The 13,796-nt window shown below is 36.7% G+C and overlaps 1 protein-coding gene across 2 annotated transcripts in view; it reads right to left on the bottom strand.

The window, feature by feature from the left end:
* Positions 1-1,046, bottom strand: part of LOC149813320 (uncharacterized) — a 32,343-nt gene extending 31,297 nt beyond the window's left edge. Inside the window, exon 1 of one of the 2 annotated variants that reach the window (XM_089992375.1) lies at positions 656-1,046. In XM_089992375.1, coding sequence (XP_089848501.1) covers positions 656-944 — 289 coding nt within the window. In that variant the 5' untranslated portion in view covers positions 945-1,046. The remainder of the gene's footprint in view (positions 1-655) is intronic. The other variant, XM_089992374.1, reaches the window with a different exon arrangement.
* Positions 1,047-13,796: the final 12,750 nt, after the last annotated feature.

Raw genomic sequence — 13,796 nt, 5'->3', positions numbered from 1 at the left:
TCTTCCTGAACACGTCCTAATTTCACCACTTAGCTCAGTGAGTCAAAGAATCTCTCATTTTTCTCCCTCTTCATTCTTCTTACGTATGAAAGAAAGAAAGATCAGCAATGAAACAGTGAAGAGAACAAACAAAAGAGCAAGTCGCAAGGTGGTCTTAACACATCACCACTGGTTAACAACACTACAAACATCTGCGAACTGCCTCACCAAACCCCAGGAAGCCAAAATTTGAGATGCCAACATGAGCCATCCTACAGATTCAAGCGAATGCAGCACGAAACATAGAAGATTTCAAAGTATCCATTACAGCCAAGACTCACAACACATTTGCAAATGCGCAAAGTGTAAACACAAACACACACACAAAGCAACCAGCACCGAGCAAGAATAACCAATTGGGCAGCCGCATCACATACCCAATCTAAAGATGTCAAGAAAACAACAAAATCAATAAATCCGAGCCCCCAAAAAGTGAATCAAACACAAGGAAAACCCTAAGCCGAACCAGAACTACAGAGTGCACCAAAGAAGCAGACGCAACCAAAACACATACATAATCCACAAAAACCAAATTGAAGCACAAACCGAGTAACTACTCGAAATCACGATTCACGAACACCAAATGCCAAGCAAGTCCACAACTAATCACTCCTACCTCCGAATCGGCTCCTCCGTTCTGATCCTGAGTCCGACGAGAACCAGCCGGAGAACGACTCCGCGGAGCCCTTCTCCTGCTCCATCCACGACCGATCGTCGGGGACCCCATCAACGCCGCCGTCTCCTCTTCCTGCGACGGGGCTTGCATGGATCCTCCAACACAACGGACGAACACTTCTCCGGAAAATTAGAGAGTTCCGCCTGACAGAATCCGGGGAAGAACGCGAGAGAGTGCGGCGTCGGAGTTGGTAAGAATTGGGAGACGAGGGAATTCCCAAAGACGCCATCGAGTTTCAGATGAAGGGAAGAATGGAGAATTAGGGTTTCGTTATTTGGGTGGGGGAATTTACAGAGGGAAGGAGGGTGGGTGGGTGGCATCGGAAGGACCAGCGACGACGAACCAGAAGAAGAAGAAGAAGAAGAAGAAGAAGAAGAAGAAGAAGACTGTCGTGTGATTGTGATTTTTGTCTTTTTTTTGGGTAGTTTACAGAAATCGGCTCAAATGTTCAACTATTTAGAATAAGCACTCAACATTTCATTTATATCTGAAAGACGGTCGTTCAGTTGCTCTTTGGCCTTTTGCTTAGGCCAAACAAGAAAAAGTCTAAAACGCCCTCATATTTGATTGACCTAGGATGAGTTGTCCTGTTTAAAAGGACAAGAATGTCGTTTAGTAGTTCAATGGGGGTAATTGAAATGCAGTAGTTAAAACAGGATTTGAAATCACGTGGTGCAGCAAATCTGAACCCAATCCAAATATAAGTTTGATTCTTATTTTTAGGATCTATATCTAGAAATAAACTGTCAATTTTGTCCAAGATCCAATCAAAGCCTATCCGTTTTCATCACTAATTGGAAGGCAATTAATTTATTAGCTATGAGGCATACATGGGGTGAAACGTGTCAAATCATATAGATTCAATCCCATATAGTCTAATTTGATCCTGTTGGACACACATTCAGTTATGGGATATGTCACAAGGACACGCTATAAAGGACACGAGGACACGTACTTTTTTATTAACGAGAGGGTAAGTTGGAGTATCCATGTGACATAGGTTATGGGTCAACAATTTGTGTCAGTCCGAACTTCTGCATTTTATTACCTTGGATCTTAAATCCAAGGATTGAATTTGGCATAGGCATCTTGAATCCATGGGTTTTACAGATACAATATCTCAAACTCTTTTATCCAAGATCCAAAACTACCCCCAAGTTCATGAATAGTTAAACACGAGAGTGAAGGGTCGGAAAAAATACTTACTCTCTCTCTCTCTCTCATCAAGCATATAATGGAAATTTGAACTCGCTTTGATCCACGATGCTATTGGAAAATATTTTGGTGACTGTATAATGGAAATTTTCAATGGGGTTTATGGTGGTAGCAGAGGGATTGGGCTATTAGGCCGGAGACCGGAGCTCACCACCAACCTTTGTAGGGGTGCGGGGGTGGAGCTCCCGCAATGTGAACTCATCTAGTTTTGTAATTGTGATTTATATAGCTGTCTTCTTTGCAAGTTGTGTATGAGAGTTCTAGTTGTATTGAGGATTAGGGTTTTCAGAGCTCTGTATTTAGTCCATGTATTTTCCCAGGTCTGCATGTTGAATCACGTAAATCTTGAATCTTCTCTTGTTCTTTTTTTCTCTTTTATCTTGTGGTTTGCTTAGTTTTTTTTTTTTTTTAAGGTTTTAATAATAGTAGACAACTTTAAATCCTAATCTATATATCACCAAGCTGAGGGAGGGTGTTGCGTGTGCACCCCCCGGAACACGCACCGTAGCTACAGTGCGTGTTTCGGGGTCCCCACTGAGCGTCGTGTGGCGCTTAGTGGGGTGTACGGGAGAGACGTACACCGCATTACATTAACCTGCCGAATGTACAGCGGTGCACGGCTCCCCTGTACACCCCACTGAGCGTCGTGGGGCGCTCAGTGGGAACCCAAGAACATGCACTGTAGCTACAGTGTGTGTTCTTGGGGGAAACATATAAGCTGCCCGCCCAAGCTGAAGAAAGGTCTGGGTGCATGTCCCCTGTCACCAAGCCCAAATTGGGTGTAGTTTACAGTGGACAAGAGGGCCTAGGGTTTTCGCACCAATGAACTCACAAGTTAATGGTTTTCCTCAAATATCCAGAAAAAACAGAAAGATCCTTAATCTCTTCTATTAGTCTTGCTATTTCTTGTTGGGCAATTCCATAAGATATTTCAAGTTTTTAAATAAATACCTATAAAATATAAGCATTTATGAAAAATAAACCTATAAACAACAATCCAAAAAAACTTTTGATATTTATCAAGGGGAAACCTTAATTCAGGTGGCGGGCCAGGGAGAGAATAATACCCTACCATATGGCCTATTCCCAAGTAGTTAAACCCCCTCAGTCTCACTCATCAAAGAGCTTGCTGCTTCGGCATTGCAGCTAGGGGTGTCAACGGGTCGGGTTTAGTTCGGACCCAGGTGAAACCAGACTTGGACCAAATTTTGGGTATGGTATCGGATCCAGATTCGGGTTGAATCAGTTCACTATAAGAAAAATCATACCCGGACCTGATAAGAACTACATGAACCATACCCGGTAAAACCATATTCTTTATCATTTTTATATTGAAAAATTGTGGGTCTTAATCAGAACTCGGGTCGGGTCTGCAAGAATAAAATTTCACAAATTATACCCCCATCCATGTATTAATTGGGTCTTCTTATTTACCACACCGAGACCTTATAAGGTTTGGTTCGGGTCAGGTCCTGGTAAACCAGGCCCGTTGACACCCCTGCTTGCAGCAAGAAGCATGCACTCTGGTTATTAAACTTTCAACGTCCTTCGTGAATGCCTTAAGCCAACCCACTTAGCCAGATGTGCAGATCTCTTATGGGCTTTTGATAAATTGCTTAAATACACAAAAGAGTAAAAATGTTTGCAAATATAAAAAGAAAATAAAACAATCTAAAGTATGCAAATCTAACAATATCATTGTAATATCACAATAGCATGTGATATTTTTAAATAAACAGACTTCATAATATTTGTTTTAAAGTCAAAAGTGGGCCTCATGTTTCTGGATTTCTTAATATGGGCTTCTGTTTTCATGAAAAGGGCCAAACAAAAGCCTACCCCTATTATTATGCATTATCTCATGTTAAATCTTAAGTCATGCAATAAAACGTTCATGTCAAATGTTTAAAATATTTAAACATTTCTATAGGGATGAATGAGTGTTTTCAATTTAAGAGGACAATACAACTAAGGGTGTCAACTGTCCTGTTTGGTTTGGATCCAGGTAGAACCAGACCTGGCTCTGATTTCCGGGTATGATATCAGGTCCAGATTCGAGTTTAATCGGATCCACCATAAGAAAAAACATATCTGGACTCAATTAGAACTACATGAACCAGATCCAGTCATACCCGGTAAAATAATAATTTTTATAAATTTTACATTGAAAAAATATGAGTCTTAACCGAAACTTGGGTCGGGACCGGGTCTGGTATAAAATTTCACAAACTATACCCAGCTCCATGTATTAATCAGACCTTTAGGTTCCGGTCTTAATCAGGTTCTCTTATTTATCACCATCCCCCGACCCTACAGGGTTTGGTACGGGTCAGGTCCGGGTAAACCCGACCGGTTGAGACACTTAAATACAACAAAACAAAAACAAATCAGGTTTTTTTAGATGATGGATGTTGACTTGATTGGCAGTTTTTAAGAAATCCATAATAATTTTAAAAAATTAAAAAAGGCGAAGCCTATTTCAGTGTGAATCAGTGGGTCACGTAATGCTGACAGCAACCACTTGACCCCGTTTGATTGGACATTCCACGCATCCCAGGAACAACGAAACACCATTCCACCCCCCTTCCTTGAGACGGGAGAATGGGACAGTGTTCCCACTCGTTTAAAAAAAAAGGTCAGGCAAAGGGAGGGGTGTACCCAACTCCCCCGTCATTCCTCTCTCTCTCTCCTTTTCGATTTAGGTTTGAATTATAGCTTTTCGAATTAGGGTTTCAAATTAGGGCTTTTCAAATTAGGGTTTGAACTAGGACTTTCAATTTAGTATTTGAATTAGAAAATTTTTATTTTAATTTTATAGTTTGAATTAAATATAAAAATTAAGAAATTTCTTTGATTAGGGCTTTGAATAAGTTTTTTTTAATTAGAGTTTTTATATTTAATTTGATTAAGGCTTTTTCCTTTTGATTTTTTTATTAGGGTTTGAATTAGTATTTTTTATATTTAATTTTATGATTCATTTATAGTTTCTTTGATTTTATGGTTTATTTATTATTTATTTTCTTGCAGTTTAAGATTTATTTATGATTTATTTTTTTACAATTTATTTATTTTCAAATAGGAAAAATAAGATTTTCTATTTGAATCGAAACAAATGTTGCACAAAGAACAATTGTTATAAAACATGTGTTTTGTCTCTTCTGTTATACTGTTCTGTCTAATCTTAAACAAGCAATCAAACAAGGTTGCCTCTGGGGCAAGGGTGCAATTGAATCAGGTTTGGTTGGAGTCTTAACCAAATCCATCATTTTTCAATATTAAAATATAAAACTATGTTTTTTATTGATTAAAAATTATAAAAATTGCGTTCTTATATCTTATGTTCTAAAAAGATTTTGACATGCGAGACAAACCTGCATTACTTGTCCTCGTATCCATAGTCAATCGTAGTCAGGAATAGGCAGTTCCTACCTTTAGAAGGCAACAACTTTGGCCCGCTGAATAGACAAAAATGTGTGATTGGCCATGAATAAAAAACTAACCAAGTTCATGAACTCCATTGACAGCAAAAATAACGGTATTCATGAACTTCATCATATCGGGTTTCTTTTTTCCAAGTCTTCTACCTTCTAATGGGACGAAAGAATTCATAAACTTGGTCACTCTTTTCATGCCAACTCCCAACTACCGGTGGAGGAGCATTGAAGTTCAGGAACTTGGCCACACTTTAGATAGATGATGACAAACATACTGTTGCATGCCTTAAAAGTAGAATTTTTAAAAACACTCATAAAGTTGGAGAAATAATGAAATACACAATTATGTTTTTGATATTGTTAAAAGCACACCTAAATCTTTGTTCCATTAAACACATGCCAATTTAACTTGTGTTATCGTTAGACCCAAATTGAGTTAATAAGATAAAGTTGCTGATTAAAGCCAAAAACAATATATTTTTCAAAAAAAAAAAATTCAAAAACACACAAAGTTTCGGCCATAACCAAAGTATCGGTCCTGAATTGTTGGGCTACCAATTCAGCTATATGGGGCCGATACCGATACTCAAGTGAATCGTTCTGTATCGGCCCAAAAATAATAAAAAATTATGTGTCAATCATATCGTAACCCATGTTAAAACTATTAAAATAATATAAAAAAATATTTTGGTATTTTTTACATTTATTAAAAAATAGACGATTCAGGCTTACAGTGATTTTCTGCAATGCGTGTTGGCCGGTACAAACCGATACAGATAACATTGATCCAGACATCATAAACTTTGTTTTAACAATATTGAAAACTTTGTTCTTTTTTATTATGGCATAAAATGTAAGCGTAATTTGAAAAAAAAATCCAAAAAAAAAAAAAAACTACCCACTGAGTTAGGCACTTGTTTTACCAAGAAAAAAGGTCGAATATGGCATCACCTTGACCATGTGAGTGGGTCATGTAGGCTGATGTAATAACTACATTTAGACTCGATCCTGGATCTCTTATTCGGTTAAAAAAGTTGGTGGATGATGCTGGGTACCAGCAGTAGCATATGAAGCTGTTACCATGTCATCTGAGTTATTCACTTGAAGAGGTTTACCGATTAGGATTTTACTGGCGCAGCTACTGGTGCAGTTGTTACGTCAGTAAAGGGTTTTACTGATGCAAACCCTGTGCCAGTAAAACTGAAATTTCCTGCAGTGACGTTTGTATGTGAATATAAAGCTTTCTGCATTAGTGATAGAGACTACAAGTCATAGTTACAACTCTCAAATCTTGTTATCTAGATGTGAAATCTCATGATAAATTATATAAAATCGAAAAGAATTTTATGTCACAATACATATATATCAAAGCATTAAAATCTTAGTATATATGCAAAATATAGTCTTCTGCAACAGTGGAAAATTTATTGGAATTTCATTTTTTCTGAATTTATCACGATAAATTCGAACCATACACAAGTGTGGGTGGATCTAGCATCTTAATATGGGTATGGGCATAGACTATATAAATGTTGGTTCTCCAATTCTTAGTGAAAACACTGTGGCAAGAAAAATTGTAGCAATTTATGGAATCATAATAAAGTAACACGATCTATGATAAAATACACAAAAGAGTGGTTTCAAATTCTTCCAAGGCATGGCAACACAATTGTTGAATGCTTGACCATTTTTGGCAATAAATATGTACCTCTAAGCATTCTTTCTAATTTTCCAATCCTTGTTTTCTTTTCCCCCCCTTGACACTAAGAAGTCCAACACTAAAAGGGAAAAAAAATAGGACAAGGAAAAGAATTTTTCTTGAGCTTCAATTTTGCAATTGCATTTTGCCCACGTCCACCCTACATTCAAGAAATGCATTTAAAAGATGCAAAATTCCAACAGAGATTCAATTCTTCTCTAGATTATACCCTCAAAGCAAAGAACAAGGATTAATTATAAACAAAATTCCAAGAGCAAAAAGAAAAAGGATGAATTCCCTCATAGTTCTAACTAAACTTGCAAGCTTGTCGTTGTTGAACCCACGAAGAACCCACCATTTCATGGGAGAGGGTGGTGTGTGTTCTCCCCCGAAGATGGCCATTAGCTACATCTCGTGTTCGGGGGTCCCAATGAGCGCCACGTATAAGAGCTCATGGAGCTCGTATTCCCGTGTGTGTCAACATCACTTAGCATCGGAATCTGGTGTGGTTGCAAAGACTTAAGTACCCTTAATTTCCTGCTATTCTCACCATGAAACGACGGTTTGAGAAAATTACAAAAATATCCTTCATTCAAAAGAAGGAAAACGACGGTTCGAGAAAAGGACAAAAAAGTCTTCCATCCAGAAAGTATGATGTTAACTCTTCAAAGTCTAAACATTCCGTTTTCGTCCTAAGTAGTAAACTTTTACGCCATCTGTTGTAACAGGAGCTCCCTTTGACAACACAAACTTTGCCGTCGTCTCGAGTCAAGGTTCCCGCCTTGTTTTTTAGCCTATTTTACAACACATTGTCGTCTTCTCGCTCTTGCCTTGTGTTACAAAACATTCCCGTGTTCGGGATCGACTGGTTCGATCATTGGTGGGCGTCATAGGCGAATTTGTCGGCCATCTCTTTTTACAGTCTTCTATTCTTTTTCATTGTCATTAGGCATTATGGAAGAAAGCAATGACGCACAAACATTCCAACCAGTGTCATTAAGGCATCATGAGTACCTTTTCATGTCATCATGCTATCGTTGAAGAATGTATGTCATCTTGAGTGCCATTAAAGCGTTGTTTTGTTAATGCAGGTGGATCTTGTCATTTTGATGATTGAAAACTTATCGATATTTATAAGACGTTGGGACTTGTTGACAAGAATGCTTGTTGACAAATGCAAGGAAGGGCCTCTCCCCATCTGGTATCCTCCATTCACTCAGTATATGCATTGTATCTCAAATCGCGGTTTTAGTAACATACTACCGATTTTGAGATATTATTTTGTTTTTTAATATCGATTTGTTTGTTGTTATGCTGAATTTTCGTATCGCTTTGTAATATATTTTGTGATATATTTATCGATTTGTAAGATATTATGTGTTTTGTAGTGTCAATTTGTAAGGTATTATGCTGAATTATCGTATCAATTTGTAATATATTATGTGATATATATATATATCGATTTGTAAGATATTATGTGTTTTATAGTATATATTTATAAGATATTTGTAGAAAGACTTTTAAAACGTGTGCATGCAGAAATACATTTTTACGCGCTTGCGGTGGCGATTTTCATATTCAAATCACTGCTCATTTAGCGATTTCTATTGAACTCACTTCACAGCATCATAGATATAATTAAAGCGCTATCATCAATACACATATATGACATATCGTTTCTTTTATTGGCATGGTAAGTAACAACTCGATGCATAGTATAAGCAAATAACAAACCGAGTTGCTTTTATACTGGGATTCATTAAATCATTTCTTTGACTTGCTTAACCTTATCAGTATCCATTGTTATATGCATCCTGAATAAATTGTACTAAACATATGTGCTTGCTAACGCAAATTGATATATTGCTTATAACACTAGTGAGCTTATCATTTGGTTGTAATGAAGATGATCTATCTCAATCATTTGAAAGATATGAAGAAGTGAACATATGTATTAATGGCGCACCTGAAGAAGTGAACACGTGCACTAATGATGCACATGATAACAAGGGTGCAGGCATTGGATTCACTCTTAACTTGAATGTTCCAGCAGAAAAAATACAATTCGATAATGAGGTAGACAATCCTGACAGTACACTTGATAAAGGTGCAGGCACTGGGAATGTATATGATAGTACACCTGACTCTGTTTCTGTAGAAGAAATGCAGTTTAATGCTGAGGATGCTGCATATAAATGTTACAATGATTATGCCTTAAAATTTGGCTTCAATGTTAGAAGGTTTTCTTGGTCAAAAAATGCATAGGGTGTCGTGGTGAGAAAGACATATGTTTGTTCTAAGGAAGGTTGAAAGAAATCAATTGGAAATCCAGCAAGGAGCATGTCATAATCAAGATGTGGATGGCCAGCGAGAATGATGTTAAGAAGACTTTCGAATGAGAAATATGCAGTTTGTACTTTAATCAATGATCATAATCATGATTTATCTGCTTCATTTATGACTCCTATATTAAGGTCATATCGTAAAGTAACTATAACACATGCTGCAATGACTGAAATAGATGATAGCGCTGGCATTGCACCAAGGAAGATATATAATTTGTTTGCGCACATAGATAGTGGTCGTGAGAATATGCCATTCACACCTATGAGTCTAAGAAACCACTTGAGAAGGAAGAAAGCAGATAACATGAAGAATGGAGAAATATGTTCTTTGGTTGATTACTTACAAAAGAAATCAAGCATTGACCCTAGTTTCTTTAGTGCAATGCAATTGGATAAAGATGGATATACTATGAATATGTTTTGGGCAGATTCAAAGTCAAGAGTAGATTATGAATGCTTCAATGATGTGTTTGTTTTTTATATGACAGTAAAGATTAATACTGAACAGTGGTCATTTGCACAGTTTGTCAGAGTGAACCATCACTCACAGAGTTGTATATTAGGCGACGCTTTTTTGTATGACCAGACCAAGGAAAGCTTTGAGTGGTTGTTCAAAGTATTTACACAGGCAATGAATGGGAAGCAACCTGAAGCTATACTTACAGATGGTGATCACGTAATTGCGGCTGCAATGTTTCATGTGTGGCCAGATGCACATCATTGCCTATGTTTGTGACATATCTTTCAAAATGCAGCAAAGAACATAGGACACATATTTAATCAGAAGACAGGGTTTGACAAAAAGTTTACAAGGTGTGTACTTGAGAGCGTAGACGAGGTCACCTTTATGTTAGATTAGGAGGAAATGATTCAGATATATGACCTTGAAGACTATCTGTGGTTACAAAATTTATATGCAGAAAAAGAGAAGTGGGCATTGGCATATGGATGACAATATTTTTGTGCAGATATGATAAGCACATAAAGAGGTGAATCTATGCATGCCACGCTAAAGAAAACCCTGTATTCATGTTTAACAATGTTTCACTTCATGGAACAATATGAATTATTTGTAGACGGTATAAGACAAAATGAGCTTGCACAAGATGTGAAATGCTTCAATACACGCCCTGTAACTTTGGGCATAAAATTATTGATGCGACTTGCAGATCTGTATATACTAACTATATTTGAATGGATTAAGAAAGATGTTATACATGTCATGATTTACAACATAGAAGGACTTGTGCAAACTGAGAATATGCACAAATACCATATTTTATGGGAGGGCGAAGAGCATCAAAAAAGGCAAAAAGCATATGTCACGTATAATGTTGACAACGAAAAAGTTGAATGTATGTGCAAAATGTATGAATTCAAAGGTATTTTATGTCGTCATGCATTAAAGGCACTTAATCAAGAGAAGATACAAGAAATACCTGAGTCATATTTAATGCGAAGATGGAGGAGACAAGCAAAGATTGAACTGCTGAATATGGATGTCAGTCAATCTAGTGTTGATGAGAAGTGTCACATAGCCTCCCGTTACCAAAAACTGTGTAGGTCATTTATGCATGTTGCAGATTTGGCATCAAAAAGTGAAGAAGCCTATGTATGCATGAGAAAAACATCAAGGAAGTTACTTGAAAACGTGCAGTTAATTCACTATCAGTTTGTTGCAGCTCATGAATATCAGTCAAAGATAATGCGATCGAGCAACGTAGGTGAAAATCATGCTTCCCTTGACACTTTTAAGAAGTTGCACCGAGGCGTAAACATCATCTTCAACAAGTCAAAAGTGAACGTTGTTGAATATGATAAAAATATTCACCAAGCAAAGAGTATCAAAAGAAAACCTGCCTCTGATCGCAGTCGGCGGAGGGCAAAGGGTGCACTAGAATTGGTTGATAAGAAAAGGTCAAAGAAACAACCAACCTCTAATCAAAAGCAACAAAGCCCTTCACATGAACAGGTATGTAAGACATTATATTGCTTCCAATGTAAATTACATTACGTGAAGCTTATCAATATCTAACTTGTGTAATTTCCAACATGTAGCAATACCCTACAGACGTAATTTCCAACGTTGTAACCTTCGATCCTCCCGATCAGATTTCCCAGAATGATAGTTTCAGTTTTACAAGTATTTTGGTATGTAATCAATGTTGGGAGGATGTTTGCATTTCTTGTAAAACTTAATGCAGTGTCTTATATTTTCTATTGCATGATAGGCTCAGATCAATTCGAAAGCGAGTTATGGAACACAGGAATCGCGCGTGGACTGTTTTTAAGTATTACCATCAAGTTAGTTGTCATGCCTCTTTGCATGACCCAATTTTCACATTGTCAGATTTGTTAAGAGTTTAACAAAATAGCAGAGCTCGTTTACTAAGAAATAAGCTATAGTGTGATGCGATTACTACTGAGCTCATTTACTTGGAGAGGATGTATTCTCAGCTGCTCATAGACATTGTAACCAACTACTAATATTTTTTATATACGAATGTGGTTGTAAATCATGTAATTCATGTAAATCATGTGGATTTGTAGTTACGAAGTTACAGTGACAATGATATGTCTTTGTTTTTATTTTTGAACGAAATCGTTTATATTCAAGAATCTAACTCATTTTTTATCGTTGAAGCAAAACCCAAAATCCTTAAACCATCTTTCCCAATCGCCCGTAAAAACGATTAGAAAAAATCGATGACATAGACATTGCTCGTAATAGCAAATCGCTATACCATGTAGCCTTAATAGGTCATTATGTAAATCGCGATGGTATGTATCATTCACTTAGACAAAGCTCATTGTCTAAAAGATAGACGTCATTTTATAAATCGCGATGGTATAACGATTTACGGATTGACGTCTATGTCGGTCACAACTGGACGACAATCACTCTGTTCATGAGCACAAATCGTGGAATAGGTGCACTGTCATTGCTTGTGCAAATCAATTTCACCATTTATTAATATTTTTGTAAATAATGTTTATACACTTATATAAATTCACGTTCAAGAAAATAGCTCATTTCCATTTTACACAATGCTAATCGCTTGAACGATTTTCATTTACGAAGGGCGAACATAACAACAATTTGCTTTTACTATATAACAGTCCAATTTATTGGCGTATTTAGTGAAATTGAAATTTTATTTGTTTGAACCTAGTGATATTTACATAATTTGTATATATAGTCTACAATAATTGTTTATACAAAATTTGGTTGTACAGTCTAGAAAATCTACTGGAAGTCAATGCACATCAAATTACTCATGCGTGGGGGATCCCGTTGTTCGTTGCCTTTTAGGTATTCTTGACGGCTGAGTTATTTTCTCTTTCGCAATTAGAAACACCATCAATTTTCTGTATAGTTATGTGCGGAATCCAGGCATATCAACCTGCAACAAAAATGTAATGTGGCACCAATATATACATTTAGTCCCCAATGACAGATGGTAATAAAGAGCATACAACGTCGAAATAAGGTTCTCACCCATTGTATATCGCTTCAATATACTTCATTACAAATATGCCACAATCGATGCCATTATTTTGTAAAGGAGCATCGTGTGCAAAGCGAAAGATCCACTCGCTAACGTCGACTCCCAAAATGTCTTTGACGAAACCGACCTATGATTAATGTAGAAGAAAGTAAATTCTTGACCACTGTACATGATACGATACCCTTATAGTTGGAATCTTACAAAATGTGAAATGTCAAGCGGTAAACTACTGTGTAAGTCCAATGAATTGTAACACCATAGTTGTTTTTCATGTAAATCCATCACGTATAAGACCCAATGCTTTTCAAATTGCCAGAGTGTAGGAATCAATATCTGCAAATCAATCGTACAAATGGTGTTAGGACTGTTATGCCATAACCTTGCATAAGAGGTTTGTTCACTTACTTTTTCACTTGACCAAAAGTCTCCATAATGATCATCGTTAACCCAGTATGGTAGTCCATCTTGAAATCCAATAGAGTATGACAATCGACGTACGATACTCTGTCGACCGAAATAGTGATAATAGCAATGTTAAAATACAAAGCAACAAGAGTAAATAAAAAACCAAAATAAACATAAAAGAGAACCGATATACCATGAAATAAGGGTTGACGATGCTTCTAGTTTTGTTTGTTGCGTTGCTTTTAATATACTTGACAAAATCGGATATAGTCTGTTTGCAATAATTATGAACTTGTTAATGTACATACCCATGACATACGTAAATAGATAATTGATAGTGGTTTCATACGAATAAAATTACTGATAGTGTTCCCTTCTGCGAATTCATCTTGCAGCCGATTGATGTTATCTTAGAGTGATTTGTTGAGTTTTTGCCCAATTTTTTGGTGGATGTTCCACTAACATTAGAAGAAT

The sequence above is a fragment of the Nuphar pumila genome, chromosome 16, assembly GCF_984573655.1.
Source record: "Nuphar pumila chromosome 16, dmNupPumi1.hap1.1, whole genome shotgun sequence".
NCBI classification, from domain to species: domain Eukaryota; kingdom Viridiplantae; phylum Streptophyta; class Magnoliopsida; order Nymphaeales; family Nymphaeaceae; genus Nuphar; species Nuphar pumila.
The sequence above is the reverse complement of the archived record's forward strand: the minus strand, read 5'-3'. Positions and strand labels throughout refer to the sequence as shown.